The 16893-nt window shown below is 34.8% G+C and overlaps 1 protein-coding gene across 1 annotated transcript in view; it reads left to right on the top strand.

Moving 5' to 3' along the window:
• Window positions 1-2: 2 nt before the first annotated feature.
• The window catches only part of LOC117103669 (multiple epidermal growth factor-like domains protein 8), a gene marked incomplete at its 3' end in the record, with an annotated part of 36365 nt that continues 19474 nt past the window's right edge, over window positions 3-16893 (top strand). The window contains 17 exon segments of the mRNA XM_033244265.1: window positions 3-664; window positions 848-1011; window positions 2127-2342; window positions 5387-5561; window positions 5869-5966; window positions 6636-6855; window positions 6950-7139; window positions 7672-7814; window positions 8528-8662; window positions 10209-10392; window positions 10954-11032; window positions 11740-11908; window positions 12291-12457; window positions 12632-12838; window positions 13651-14432; window positions 15228-15476; window positions 16040-16197. Of these exon segments, the coding sequence (XP_033100156.1) occupies window positions 346-664; window positions 848-1011; window positions 2127-2342; window positions 5387-5561; window positions 5869-5966; window positions 6636-6855; window positions 6950-7139; window positions 7672-7814; window positions 8528-8662; window positions 10209-10392; window positions 10954-11032; window positions 11740-11908; window positions 12291-12457; window positions 12632-12838; window positions 13651-14432; window positions 15228-15476; window positions 16040-16197 (3655 nt within the window).

Raw genomic sequence — 16893 nt, forward strand, 5'->3', positions numbered from 1 at the left:
CATTATTAAAATTGAAGCTTGAGGTTACTACGTAAGCTTCCGCAGAGTGTAAACAACGAAGTTCGTTTGCTTAGCTCCAAAAAAGTCTGAATTTCAAGTATTTTTTATTGTGATGTCTCATTGAGTATTTATGATATCTACAGAGGGATATCTGTCGATTAGTTGTTCAAATGTGGTTTATTGTTGTCACGGTTGCTTACGGAAACTGAGTAAGAAACAGCGTCTTTGTCCCGTTTGGGCCTTGCTCTTTCCGGACAATGCTTCTTATCCTCACTTGAGAGGGCTCATAACTCTTCGCATTAATTGTCGACGACATGGGCCTAGCGGAAATGGCGAAATGACAAAATGTGTAATGAAATCGTTCCGTTAACAATGTTAATCTACACATTTAAAAGAACATTTTCAACTGTTGGATGTTGTCAGCAAGTTAACACAGAGACTTGGAAAAGTCGACGATTATTTTTGTCAACAAATGGAAGTCTTATGAAGATAAACAAACTATTTTCTATATTTTTTATACTTTTAATTTTCAACTTTCATTTTACCGTCATCGAAGGAAAGTGTGGGGATAGTGGCAGAAGCATTTTAACTTCTTTTAGTGGAGTTATTTCTGATGGCAGTAACAGTTATGTTGAAAAAAGCCAGTGTGAATGGCTTATCCAAGGTGAGCATATCAAAACTAGGCTAGGCCTAATAATAAAATATTTGTCAAATTTTATTAAAAGTAGTTAAATTTGTAATCAGTCAGATGTTAACATTGTGGCCTAGGCCTATAGCCTAACAAATATAAGATTCCATTTTACAATATCTGTTTTACCATGTGAAAGCATTCATTGTCTCTTTCCAGCACCTAATAATAGAAGCAAGATTGTACTTCAATTCAGTAGTTTCGAGACTGAATGCACATTTGATTTTCTGTTTGTATATGATGGCGACTCTTACACAAGCCCACTAATTGCAAGTTTGAGTGGTGATGCCATTCCAGAGCTCATTGTTGCCAAGTCGGGCAAGGTATGTAAAATTATACATGACCGTTTTACTAAAGCCTGGCACTCACTGCTTTGTACGACTCGTACGACCGCCGGCTGACAAATCTTCACTCTCTGTGAGCGCTAAAGACGGTGCGACGTCGTTTGCTGATGTCGATGGCAGTCTGAGTGGTTCATCAATAAAGCAATCTATTGTGCACGCGTCATGGTGTTGCATTTTCTCCATAGAAAGAGCATCTGCCAACAACCGAGTGTTCGTACAGTCGTAACATTGCGCCTTTGTGTTGTGGATCACGCACATATTCCTGTCCCTGCTTAAGTGTGTTGTGATTAGCCAGTTGTTACTGTAAGTTTAATTGACACTGAAGGTCCATTGCTAGTGATTTCCAATTTTTTGGTGACAAGTAGCATCACCAGGGTTTCTATACTGGCTAGTATTACAAACATAATAGAAGTCCCTATTTCAATTAACAGATTAAAAACATAAGAACTCCTTTGCCACTTATACAGTATCCTCAAAGCATTTTAAATACTACAGTCTATTATTGTATAATTAATGTAATTATTATTATATTATGATTGTAATCATCAGTGTCGTAATTATTATTATTATTATTATTATTATTATTTTTATTATTATATTTTTATACACATTTCTTTCACCCAATTGGTACATACTGTACCACACATGTACAATTACTGATACAACAGTTAAGTTAATTTTGAAGCAAATATGGTGCAAAATTAAACTAAACCTATACCTTCTTGTTTAATTTTATGCATTCAAAATTAGAATTGATTCACAGAGTAAATTGATTTCTTACTAAATTCTTCCGGCCTCAGTGTTAAATCAAAAATTCACTTCAGGCCCTCTGACCAATTTTTATGTTTTTGTTTAGTTTTAATTTTGCTTGTCTGTACATTTGAATGCCCAGAGTAATGATTGTGTTAGTGTTTCCATTAAGGATGTTTTGGCCCCCACATTTCAACAGGCATTAAAGTGGTATTATGATTTAGCCAGGTAAATTTACTTTTTGCCTTGGTCAAAAATTTTGCGAACAAGGTTTTAGAGCCTTTTTTCATATATGAATTAATCACCACAAAAAAAGCTTTATCTTAATATTATTTTAATTTCAGATGCTTGTAGTGTTGTACAGTGATAGCAACTATGTTTTAGAAGGCTTCCAAGCAACGTATCACATTCAAAATTGCACATTGGATTGTTCTGACCATGGCACGTGTGTAGATAACACATGCACGTGCAACAGTGGCTATGTAGGAGAATGGTGTCAGGCACAAGGATGCCCCAGCAGTTGCAATACACCAAATGGAGAGTGTAATGTTTTCACTAAGGTAAGTACATTTTGTTCAAAAACTTAAGCACACGGTCCATGTTGTTTGTTTATTTTACACTGGGTAGCAAGTAATCTCAGGACATCATTTACTACCAACTACCGTTCTGTATTCATAAGCCCATCCCATACTTCACTCAGCTTACTTTTATAAATTTCTTTCAGAGAAAAAAATATGACTTTGAATGGGGCATGGAGTTTTAAAAAAATTGCCTTTTTATTCTGTAAAATTGATAATTATTTTGTAAAATGAGGATTCTCCTGGGGCTGGCCCCCAAAACCAACCCAAATTTCATTGGTATGTGCTTACTGTATGCCCAAGGACCTATGATACATTTTTCGTGAGTTAGCAGACTTCTCAAGTTTAGTAAAATGCATTTCAGTAATCACGTATTTAAATATCCGTAGTAAATACAAAATTTCCGTAGCACCTAATAATTTGTCTTGGAGTGCAAAATATGGGTTGCTTAAATTGAAGGTACAGGGTGAAAACAGCTGTGGAATTTCAAACAAATGGGACAAGATGAAGATTTACATTCCACTTTTTTTAGTTTTCACAGTAATTGATCAAAAATCTGACAAATACAAGTTGTCTAGGAACAGTGCATTCAAAGATCCTGATGGAAAAGTCATTTGTTTTGGCCTAGACCTACATACATTTATGGGTCTAGGCCATGATAAATTTCTGTAGTTTTTTTGTCTATTTCCAAGCATCCCTAATTAGGCAAAATTTATGTACTGTAGCAACTATGGAAGTTCTGTATACCTGAGAAGAGTGTCAAAACTGTGCTCAGGTGCAGACGTCGTTCACAAGAGTGATTGTTGCTCAATGGTTAATCTGCAATAGTGGCTCCTCGATTAACCACTTCCAAACCAACTAATGTTAACCTTTAGTAGGCCTATGTTAAAAATGTATGTCTTTATGGCGCCTTAATAAAAAGATAATGATTTTAGCTTGCCTGGCTAAACTCAGTTTACCAGGAGAGAGATGTTTTTGTTAGTTATTAACTGCCTTTTTATCAAGGTCATTTATGCAGAAAGTGGTTGTTTTCTCGCCTAGCAACTAAATGCTACATTGCTATAGTGCCTTTTCATTAAATATGTGGCTTTGTTGTTGAAAAATCCGGGCTGACGTGCTTCGCTTACCTCATTGCACAGACTGTGAAAATAATAAACATTTAAAATAATTAATATGAATCATAATAATTTAAACAATGAAAATATATTAGGCAATATTAATTATGATTCCATAAGGCCCAATAAAAATTATTAGTTATTATCCCTGCCTTCTATGTAAATAGTATTGGGGGTAAAAAACATTTTGAAAAAGAGTAAATAAGTTAAGTATGCTTGTACTATCTCAATCATTCATTTTACTTTTAAGTCATTGGCAGTGATATTTGGCTTTAGCAAAATAAAAAAAAAAATTAAAAGCCTCCCTCCCTCATCAATTTCCAGCCTAGATAGGCTGGTTGATAAACTAATAAACTAATCATGATTTTATAGCGCCTAGGGAGTACTGTACTGTTCTAGCTACATGTAATGGTGGTCAGATTATGTTTTGGTGATCCTTTACTCACATTTGCTGGCACCAATGTGGGTCCCATATCCTTCACTTCTTAATATTAGGAGTTGTCAGTAGGAACTCCACCATGTGCAAGGTAACTCACCCCTGAAACCGCCCTCACCAGGGTTATAATTTCCTTATAATTTTAATTGAAGATTTTGTCAGTCAAAATTTAAAGAGTCAGGCATTATTGATTTAATAAATGTTTTTTTCTAGTTATAGTCCTGTTTTATTTATAAATATATAACCAATGTGTACTGTACTTGCTTGCCATTCCAACAGTCAACTGAATGTGTTATAAATGCATGATTATTTGAAAATAATATTTGTTTATTTATGTAATTATAAAGTGTAGTTTATCCCAATTCATTACCCTTTTCTACAGCATTCAAATATCAATAGTCAAGTTCGGAAATTAACTATGTATCAGTGTGCAAGAATTAATCATCTACATCTAAGCTATGCAACTAGACACTGGTACAGCACAATACCCAGTCAGGGGCCTCCAATTGATTTTCTGGTTATTGTTGTCATGGCAACTTGGCCAGCCATTCGTATATAGACAATAATTGTATTGCTAATAAAATTGTTTATGTAGAATTGACTGTAAGGTATTTGATGCTACATTGCTATTTATCTGGTTTGGCTCACCTAGTTTATATTTAGACCAACCTTACCTAATGTTTCTATAGATGTGCGATCTGATCTCATGTTTTCATTATTTAGCCCAACAGGAGGCTTGAGATTTCTTTAGAAAATCTGATTAATGTAAACATTAATGGATTCATTATTATTATCTCGTATCTTGTCTCCATGAATATCACAATGTGCTAGGCTGAGTAAAGGCTTGGTCCATACTATCAAATTTAATTTGACCAAGTTTTGCGTGATGTGCCCATACGGTATGCATGATGATGTCAATTACTGTACACCCAAATATGGGCATATCACATAATTGTTTGATCGTGTAGACGAGAGTTTTAAATAAATAAATTAGGGTCGTTCAAATCACTGTATTATTACCTGGAGATTCCTAACAAAAAGGTGTCTTGCCAGTAATGTATTTTTGCTTAACTACAGTAACACTCACAAATATCGCTTCTCTGTTATTTGTTTGCATGTCGATCCTCATCTGGTAATCAACTTTAGGATTATTGTAGTAAATCATTGATAGTTTGCTGATCCTATTTTTAAAATGGGCAACTTAATGGTTTATTTAAATTTTTTGATGGATTTTTTTTTTCAGGATTTACCATAGTAAGAACATGTGTACAGTAAATATTTTGCATACTGTAAAGTGAATTAATTTCAATGGTTTTCTATTGAATACAAAAAGCCTCATAAACTTCAATGAGGTAAGATGTGTATAAGAGACAGGTACAGGGTGAAAAAATGCTGTCTCTTATACACATCTAGATGTGTATAAGAGACAGATCTTATTGAGTACTCTATACTATTTTTTTTCCCTACCTATGCAGGTATGTGAATGTGCAGAGGGGTTTGTTGGTGAAGATTGCAACTTCCAAACAGCAAGTAATGATGGAGGGGCAACCTTCTATCTCCTTTCATCCTCCATTAAAAATGAATTCACTGGTAGGACAGGCCATGCAGGAGCATTCCATAAAGACAGCAACTCTCTCTGGATTTTTGGAGGTAAATTCTAAAAATTAATTTACATTGCTATTCTTACAAACAAAATACCACTGATACAACTAATATATCCATTTATTTATTAAAATTATTGTCATATATATCACGTTCTTTGTTGTCATCATCAGTGTCATTTTTTTTTTTATAATGAATTTGTTGTTGAGATCTGTCTTTAAAACAATTTACTAAATACCAACTATATTTATGTATCCCATTTTTGGGGCATTGTAAACCAATTATATCTAATTTTAAATTTATATAATTAACGGTTGAATTATGATAATTTTCTTTTTTAAATATCTATTTTCAGGTTTTGATTTGTATAGTGCTTTAGACAGTATAGTTTATTATAATTTCACCAGTAATAAATGGCAAAGAGTTTCATTTGATAGTGATTCCATGAAACCGGTGAGTTATTCTGTACTCAGGAACCTGTAGTTATAGCAATTAATGTGTTTAGGGGTAGAACTTAAGCCCATAGCTACTGGGGCTCGAGGGGTTCAAAAGAACCCCCCCCCCCTCCTTTTAAAGAAATTCCTTTTTATGTTATTAGTGTAGTAAAAATGTACCATTTGTATAGAAGTTATTGGAATTAACTCAAAATTGTTGTATTTAAGTCCCATTTCTGGGCTTATTTCCCCAAATTATCATGGGCTGAGGCGGGTGTGGACTCTTAAAGTGTCTATTTGTGGGAAATTAGAAGTTAAAATCCCTCTTCCCCACCCCTCTAAAAATACTGCATACAGGCTTGGTGTTATAATTGTTACCAATTGCTTGTATAGTACTATTCTTAGCAGTTTCAAAGCGCTGTTTTCACCACTTTCCACAGTAAGTCCAAGAGGAGGAACCATTTATGAAGTTGGGGACAGGGGTCATTTTTAAAGTAAATAAAACAATGAAAAATGATAACGTGGTCTCTTGGCATTTGGCTGCAAAAACAGGACCATTTTGAGCTTACAATACAGTACATGACTGCAGCCATAACATCACACCTTTTCCTTATTGGTTGTAAATATTGTAGCAGTGATCTAAATCTATATGAATATATTATTTTTATAAATTATTCTATTATTTCAGGCTGCAAGGTATGGCCACACAATGACACTGTTCAACGATATGCTAATTGTTTTTGGAGGATCTTTAATTAATGGTACATTAGTTAACGACCTTTGGCAATTTAGTATCCAGTCGCAGCAATGGACTTTATTAGATGAGGGCGTGCTCTCTTCAGCACCTCTGCCAACTACCGACCACTCAGCAGTACTAGTAGATAATACTACTTTATATATATTTGGTGGTAAGTATAACTTTTGACTGCACAAAATTAATTGAAATAGAGGTCATTAATATTATTCTTTATATTATTAATAAATTTGTAACATTTTAATTAGGTATAACACCAGGATCATATGCAGTTAGAAATATGTTCAAGTATGACCTTGCGGGTCAAATTGGATGGGAAGAAGTCATTCCAAGAGGAGGTAACATACATGAAGTTGGGGTCACAGGTCATAGCTGTGTCTATCATATACATTCTAAGTCACTTGTGGTTTTTGGAGGTCTTCGTAAACTCAGTTTGAGGTAAGAATTAATGTTGTTTGATAACAAATTTATTTGGAGTGACATAGCTGTACTGTTGCTAGTTGGTTAAGATTTTTACTTATGACCAAAAACAACTGCACTTATAAGACAGTTTGTAAAAAATGGCAGACCAAGGCTTAGGTGGAGAAATTACCTCAAAACATATAACAAGTAGTGGAGACAGGCACCAAGAGACAGACATCAAAAGATATCTTCAGAAAAACAAACTTGTGTTGTCCAAGCCCACTAACCCAATATTCTGAAAATCAAACCAAAAATGTCTGTGAGTGAACTGCCTGATCCCGGTGAAGGTCATGCTATTACTTCAGCAATCCTTGGTCCATGTACAGTATCTAAATAAATTAACAAAATATAAACAAAAAGGGTTTAAATGATATTAAGAGATTTAATAATTGAGCAACACATTTTGTAAGTCAAAAACCTGAACATCAGCTAACTCACTGAACAATAGCTGGATTGGTCACTCTTTAAATATGGTTCAAACTAATACATCTTTTTTTTTTCTTTCCAGGGCCAGTTATAGGACCAATGATATATATTTATTTCACCTTGAAAAATTGTATTGGCAAAAATTATACCTTGATGGGAGTAGCAGTGTGCATAAAAGAGCATTCCATACAGCCAACATAATTGGAAATTACATGGTTGTGTATGGTAAGTCAGAAACATTAGCATTTAGATTAAGCCTAAGAAAAATTAAATTGTGTTGCCCAAACCCACTGGATGAATATTTTGGAAAATTAAACCAAAATGCATTTGGTGAGTAATAATTAGCAGTAAGGCCTCAAGTGTTTTATAAAAAAAAAAATTAAAAAACTTGACTGACAATGATTTCTGAATGACACTATGCTTGGGCAACACAACACTGTTTTTTATTGGCCTTGCAAAGTAATATATTAATTATTTTATTATTTATTTATTTATTCCTTTTTTTAAAATGTTATTTTACATACTACTTTATACAAATGTGTCCTACATTGGAAAATCTTCAGTTGTTAATAGTTTTTTGCCTTGTAGCTGAGTTGGTAGAAATACAATTAAAGTGCAATCCGTGGGTCTTGATTGCATTTTGTTGATGAGAAGAAGATACATTTATATACTTTATATATACATACATCATGGATGGCAATGTTCTTCACTTCTCATTTTCTTACTTTGGCACCAACTTCTATTTTCAAAAATTACACAACTTACAGTTCTCCAACACTTTAATATGTGAAATCTAAATAACATTTCTAAAATCTACCAATATATTCCAAGTCTTAATATGTGAAAGATCCTGCTTTAACTAAGCTTTGCTCTCACGTTGTGTTTATGAAATCCCATATTCAGGATGTGATAATATATAGACCTTTAAAATTTTACAGGAGGCAATGGTTTCATTGACACATCTGACACGGTCACCAATGTGCAGGTGTGCTATTCTAATGATATTTTACTGTTTCACTTTGGATGTCATCAGTGGGTTTTATGGGATGACATCATACAAGATTTTTCTCCAAGTAAGTTCATAATTGTATTTAACTAAATAAACCATTTAAGCCACGCTTAGCTTATTTACGATGGAGTGAATACGTTGGAGAGTAGCTGTAGTATATTGATAACACAATACTTCAGCTGTTCTACAAATCAATAATGGAAAGTGTTCTGGTATACAGATGTATAATTTGGTGTAGTAGCTTCTGAAATTCGACCTCCATAATGTTCAATGTCTTGTTAGTAAGGCCTGTAGATTGTTTAAGCAGTCTGTTGTTATTGAAGACATGTAAAAAGAAAATCCACGACAAAGTACTAGCAATTATGAAAGATAAAAATCACCTACTCTATAGTGATTTTGAATGGCTAAGATCTGGTCGACGTTTTAGAGCAAAATGCTGCAGGACAAAATGTTTTTAAAGTTCATTTGTTCCATATTCTATTAGAGTTTTTTAATGAGTCTAACGATTTTTAGGCAGTAGATTAAAATCACATTTTATTTGATATATATTTTATTGATGTTCTTTGTAAAATTAACTAACCTTTGAGTAAAGGAAAGGACGAATAAAGGAACTACAGTATGAAATATGAGATCTTGTACAAAGTTTCTAGCAATCAAACAGAATCGCATCAAACTTGCTACGAGCTAATTGGTTCATACTTCACACATGTTTATACAATAATTTTGCTTAATTATACATTTCATTTGCTAAGATCTTTAATTCCAAATGTAAGAATACTTCAGGGTTGGTTGGAGCCTGATTTATTGATTGACTAATTGGCTGATTTATTGATTAACTGACTGACTGTTGACAGGCTGAATTGTTGAATGACCGATTGATTAATTGACTGACCAGCCAATCAGAAGGTTAACAAACCAAATGACTGGTCAACTGGTTGACTGACCAACTAAGTGATTGATTAATTGTTTGATTGATTAATTGATTGACTGACTGACTGACCAGCCAACCAGAAGGTTAACAAACCAAATGACGGTCAATTGCCTGACTGACTGTCCAACTAAGTGATTGATTAATTGTTTGATTAATTAATTGATTGACTGACTGACTGACTGACCAGCCAACCAGAAGGTTAACAAATCAAATGTCTGGTCAATTGGCTGACTGACCAACTAAGTGATTGATTGATTAATTGACTGACTGAGTAGCCAACCAGAAGGTTAACAAACCAAATGACAGTCAATTGCCTGACTGACTGACCAACTAAGTGATTGATTGATTAATTGACTGACTGAGTAGCCAACCAGAAGGTTAACAAACCAAATGACGGTCAATTGCCTGACTGACTGTCCAACTAAGTGATTGATTAATTGTTTGATTAATTAATTGATTGACTGACTGACTGACTGACCAGCCAACCAGAAGGTTAACAAATCAATTGGCTGACTGACTGACTGACTGACCAACTAAGTGATTGATTGATTAATTGACTGACTGAGTAGCCAACCAGAAGGTTAACAAACCAAATGACGGTCAATTGCCTGATTGACCAACTAAGTGATTAACTGATTGATTAATTGACTGATTGATTTATTTTTTTTTCTTTTCAAAGATACGGATTTTACAATAGATGATGGCCGTTTTGGGCACACAGCATCAGTGCGGGATGACAACACCCTCCTTATTGTGGGTGGTTACAGAGGAACTGTTCTCAAAGACCTGATTGCATTGAAAATGCCAGGCTCAGTAGCAACCCACCCTCAAAATGGTACATCCCAGTGTTTCAGGCATACAAGGTAAGCTGGTATTCTTGCAACCATATTTCTATCCTGCCTGAGCAAAGAAATTATTGTACTGGAAACACCACTGCCTGCCAGGGTGGATTTAGCTCAGCTGGCAGATTTGTACTTTGAAGTTTGCTGGTTCAGCTACTGCGATTCATTTCTGTTCAACACACAATGCTGCAAGGCAAGGGCGTATACTGTGGTTTGGAGTTTCCCTTCCCTTTTTTCCAATTACTGTACATCTGTTCATATAGAGACCCTCATAATTTGTGCAGTTTTAACCTTTTGAATATTCATTCTAGAAACTTTTGTTGTTTTTAATTACATTAAGTTAATTTAAAAGGGAATTTCATATACAGTACCGGATTCCTAAAAATTAAATATAAATTTTTCCACCTCTTAAGTCTACAAGATAATTAACTGCCTACACCATGTACTACTGTATGACCAGGAACTTTATATCATACAATTTGTAGACATTTAAAGTAATCCTTAAAAACATATTTCTAAGATTGATTTATTCAGAAGCTAAACACCAATATGAATTGAACATGTTTTTTTTTTATTTTTTAGCAAATCAACATGCTTGGACAATCCTGATTGTGGGTGGTGTTCTACTAATAATTCATGTACTTCTTACAATGATAGTACGGTGAGTTGTACTTTTTTTTCACTGACAGTGTGCCAGTATACTAACATAATGTTATGTGAAGATAGGTTACAAAAAGAATAATTTGTTTGAATATAATTTCTTAACCTTAGTATGGACTGGTATATACTGGCATGTACAGGTTTAAACTGGTATAAACTGGTCTTTATTGACGCATATTTTAAGAATAAGAAAAATGTTTTTACTGATGTTCCAAGAAGACAATTAAAGAGGTAGCAGAAGATCATATCTGATCCTCTAATCCTTTTTATTGTACATGTGTGAGGTAGTGGTACAATGCCTTATGGCTAGTTAGGAGAAGTGGCGGCTCTAGGATATATTTTCTGGGGAGGGGGAGGGGCTAAGCTGTCTGACAGGGGGACTTGAGCTCGTAGGCTCGAGCTGAAAGAAGAGTTTGAGAGGGGATTCCCCCTCCCTAATGAGATTTTTTTTAAAAATAGGAACCTCTGGATGGTCGGAAATGGCACACGCAGACTGTGACAGACATGTGTTGTGTGGACCTATTTTTATATTTTTTATGGTCTGACAACCCGACGAGCTCTGTCCGACGGGGCCTTGACCTGTACAGAGTTGGGCCTTCAGGCCCCCTGCCCTCTGCTGGCACTGCCACTGGTTAGGAGGCTTATTAATGAACTTCTCATGTTGTACTAAGAACACTACATCATATATTTGTTACTTCTTTGCAACAGAATTGTACTTCATTTGAAGCAGCAACTTGTACCAGTGTTTGTTCTAGTTTGACCTCATGTGAGAGCTGTCTAGTGTGGGGTCAAGGGTTACAGGATGACCAGGCTGGAAGTAGGGTCAACAACAGGTGTGGCTGGTGTGTCCAGGAACGCTCTTGTCAAAATGTTGATGGTATGTTGTTAAAAATAGTTATCAATTATAATTAATTGAAGTTCATGAACAGATCAATTATACTTAAAGCCCAGTTTTTTGATAAATATTTCCTCATCAGTTTTCAGCATTTTTGAAAAAATAACTTGCATGTGGGCACACATGGGTATTTTCTAAGTATTTTTTGAATTAAAAAAAAATGATGTCTTCAGTATGAGATATATTATTTTTGTACACTAATATTAGATACCCTAATACTAGTATTTCAGGGCTGAAAACAACATTTTTAGTGAAGCCACAAATAAGCCCTTGTCGATCAAAGAAGAGAATAGACTTTTACTAAACTTCAAGCCTAAGCAGAGCCTATTGTTTCAATTAAAGAACAGCATTTTTTTTTTGTCAGACTTGTTGGGAAGATGTAGTAATGCAAGAACAGAGACACCAACCCCATGGTGGGGCTCAACTGGAGTATTTCTTCAATCTTTTGACCATTGTAGGACAGAGGACAAACCGCCTGGAATCACAAGGCTAATATATAGACATCCAATCAATGAAAGCTACCCAGATGAGGTACTTGGATGATTATTTGACAATTCGTCCAAAGATTATACAAATACAGTAGCATTGGCATGTTTAGGGGGCGAACACCCCCCAAAAATACTCATGCCCCATCAAAATACTGTACTGTATAACCTTTTACATGCTGGGTGTGTTGAATTTTTGAATACCTATTTTCTATTTTAGGTGTCAATTCTTTCCAGTACCAGTTCCTCATTTCGCCTACCAATAGATGTTGCCGAAGGGATTGCAACTGGAAAGGCAGTGTTCTGTGGATTTTTACACCCATTGGGAGCATCTGGGCTAAATGGTGGTGACGTTCAAGTCTGGATGACATCATCCTCTGCAACATCTTTACTTTATTTCAGTACAGATGATACTGTTGCAAACAAGGTGAGCCGTTGTAGTGTATGTTAAACCTTGTCCACAAAAATATTTTTATTTAGTTTTCTTGAATGGTTTTAGTCATGACATTCCACCTATCATTTGTCCATTCTGAGGTTCACATTAATTTAACTATTAATGATATAAACTCAAACATTTGGCTTCCAATAACCTTATTTTGTACTTCAGCATTTTTTTTTAAATAAAAGACACCAATATTTTTATTTTACTAATTCAAAATAATTCATAATTTTATTTATTTTGTGTGTGTGTCTACTATTTTATTTTGTATTAGTAATTATTTGTTTGTTCATGTTTTTCTGATAGACATTTAATTTTCAGTATTCATAACAATTTAACAATTTTCTGTCTATTAAATAGACAGAAAAATTGAAACCCCCAAAAAATAATATCACTTTCAGCTAAGAATACATGGTTAAAGATGAAAATGCGAGCTATAAAATGGTAAAAGAATCATTTTAAATCCTACATTTCCTTATGAAGTTACAAACGTTTGAACATACAGCTGTTTAAAGAACAATATTTGAGAAATCAGCCTTCAAAGTTTATGATTTTGGGCATTTCTTAGGCAGAAACCATCACTAAATTGTTAAAAATTGTTGTTTTAACATTGAAAATAATGTATAATAATTTAGTGCAATAAAATAGATTTTAACAATTTTGACATTTCAGCATGTTTTAGCCATAATATCTCTGAAACACAATTTGAGACAAATATAGGTTTGGCTTGTCTTTGCCAAATATGTTCATCCTTTTAATTTCAGCATATTCATAATTGTAATTTACTTTTCTTTATAAAGGAGCTTGTTGCTAACACATCTGGAAACGTAGAGATTGAGGCTGTACGAGCAAGCGGTGATGCTTTGTTACCTAGGTTACCGGCAGACAGTAAATATTACATCTTCCAAGAAGAGGAGCAAGAAGTGAAATATATAAGGGTTTTCTCGATTATGAAGCTGTCTTGGAATGGCCATATAGAAATGACAGATCATCTTTCCATTGCAATCGAAGATGAATTCTTGCAGCCATTTTACAGCATGGTTTGTGAAGACTACATCACTTGCCTGGCGTGCCTCAGTGACACTAGCTGTGGCTGGTGTTCTGAAAGCAATACATGTGAGCTACGAAATGATACCGGTAGCGTTTGTGTGACACAATCAGATACTTTGGCGTATCTCATCTCAAACTTTGAATACTGTGAAACCTGTAATGCCCACATGTCCTGCGTTGATTGCTTATCAAGCGCATTATGCGAATGGCTTCCAGATACGCTGCAGTGCGTGCGTCGTGGTAGATTTCAAAGTAGCATGGTTAACCAGGACCAGTGCTCAACCCCTTGCCATCAACGGACTAACTGTTCATTTTGCATTACATCTAGTGGTGAATGTCAGTGGTGTGAAAACACACGATCGTGTATTCCGTATGGAGCACACACCTCTGTCTATAAATATGGCCAGTGTAGGCATTGGTACAATAGTGTAATAGAATGTCAAGACTGCACACATTTTAACACATGCAGTGACTGCCTGACGTCCTTTCAGTGTGGATGGTGCGGTAACCAAAATAATCCAACAATAGGAAAGTAAGTAGGCATATAAAAATATAATATAATTTTTGTCTCTGCTAAGGCAGGACTTTTTTAATACCTTTTTTTACCGCTTTTTTTTAGCGAACCCGACTGCAAATATTGATGATTTTGAATAAAAATAAAATTTTATTTTTGGCCAATTAGCGCACCCGTCGCCACAAAAAAAAAAAGAAAGGTTTTTCTTTATATTTATTAGACCCTCCGCTGCCTTGAACAGCTGGCCTTGAAATCTCCAAAGATAAGATATGTATATTTCTTCTTTATATAAATTTGAAGCATTTAACCATCCTATTCTACCTGTACATTCACCAATAAAATTTTATTTTTATTTTCTCCTCCGTCTATGATTTTGGCAAAATTATTTGCTAAATAAGAAAACAAAATTTTATTTTTATTCCGCCCTCCTCCGATAATCTTTAAAAAAATAAGTACGCGAAACAAGAAATTAAAAAAGTCTCGCCTAAAGCCGGGAACTCATTGCGTCTGACGGGCGTTGGCTAACGCAAGTCTATCGAGAATGCACCACGACGTGCATGCACAGATTGTTTTTAATGACGATTCCTTCACTGCCAACTACAATTAGCAGATGGTGTCGCATCGTCTGTCACTCACAGGAAGCTGAGTTGGAGTCTTTGTACGACACAGTTAGTGCCGGGCTTAAGGTGCACTCCGTAACTGTAGATTTGGTGTCGGCCATCTTCGATGTTGTCATAACCAGATGAAGTAGGGTACATATTCACTACTTGTTAAGTGCTTTGTTTATTGACTCGCCTTATATTTTTTTTCTAGTTGTCATTCCGGTGATTATACTCAGCCGTTTTCCGGCACTTCCTGTGAATCCCTGATTGCGTACGACTACAACATCTCTGCCAGTGAGCCTGCCGACTGGTCTTACCCAATATGCCCGGAAGTAGAAGAATGTCGACTGGGTTTGGACAATTGTCATACCAATGCCTCCTGTATAGACACTTATGAATCTTTCGATTGCGAGTGTAATCGCGGATACAAAGGAGATGGTGTACTGCACTGTAATAAAACGTAAGTAATGGATTTTTTTAATCAAATGAATAAAGCATTGATTCCAACACAATAAATAAAATACTTGCATAGAATTAATTTTATAATAATAATAATGATAATGGTAATAATAATAATATTATCTAGAATTTATGTGGCACCAAATCCAAACAACATCAAAGCGCAACGCATGTGAATAGCCACTGGAAAACAGAGGTCTTCAGCCTTGACTAAAAGTTGCAAAGAGAGTTAGAATAAGTTATGTTAATTTTATAGCTGGTTCCAAAAAAAGGCATTTTTTTTATCTGTCAATGTATATGTAATTTTTTCATGAATTATAACAATATTGGAATATGCACCCCAAAACCTTTTTAAGATGTTGTGGGGATTTTATTCTTCTGAGAATGGAGCAGTGAAAACGATTCTTCTGCTAGTTTGCTGTTTTTCTTGTTAGTTGTAATGTTTTAATTAAATACTGAAATTGTATATATATATTTTTTTAATAATTCAGTAGTTCAATGTAAAAAATTACATAAAACTTTACAAGGGCTAAAGAATATTCTACGTTATTTATTTGCATACAGGTGTTACTATGACTGTCACTATGGCCACTGCAGTGGATCACCTGACTATGATTGTATCTGTGATGTTGGATGGACAGGTGTGAATTGCTCAATAAACTGCGGATGCTATAATCACAGCACATGTGTTAATGGCACAGGCTTATGTGATGAATGCCAAGGTATGAAAGTGCACTTTGACATATTGTATGATTTATGCAAATAAAACCATATTCATCATTAGTTTTAGACTGTTTCATGATTGCTATTACATGGGTATGGTAATTTATTTGCTTATTATCAAAATATATAAAATTTTTTACCAAATGACGGGGAGCTGGCAAACACCTAGTTTGTTGGCTGTCGGCCCAGTGCAATGCAAGTCAGCTGATCGTAGGTGAGAGTAAAAAATCTTTGTGAAAAGTGCCATAGTTTCATTTAACTGCAGTGTGTGCTAGGTTTAATATTAACTATTTGTTAATATAATTAACAACTCATGGTAAACATTTTGGTGAACTTTGATAGACCTACATTTGCTGCAACATTTCAATTTGAAAAAAAAACCTTGGTCAAGCCTCCACACCCTTGCACCTTCAGTAGCTTCAGTAGGCCTGCCTATGTTAGCTAGCCTAGAATCGGGAGGGTAGGAGATTAGTCGGAATATTGGAAGAAACCCACCAAAATTGGGAGCTCCAGCTATAATATGGGCTAAAACAAACATAATGGTAGGTGTGATGTTTAAAACGACTGGAAGTCATAAAATCGCGAAAATAAAAGGCCGAAAAATATTTTAAATTGTAAAATCGCGAAAACACAGGGCTTTACAATATTTTTAAAGCATAGATTTAAACTATATAGGATTTGATAATGCCTAATAC

This window comes from Anneissia japonica, unplaced genomic scaffold (genome assembly GCF_011630105.1).
Source record: "Anneissia japonica isolate Jap-2015-1 unplaced genomic scaffold, ASM1163010v1 scaffold288058_len748972_cov163, whole genome shotgun sequence".
Classification (NCBI taxonomy): Eukaryota; Metazoa; Echinodermata; class Crinoidea; order Comatulida; family Comatulidae; genus Anneissia; species Anneissia japonica.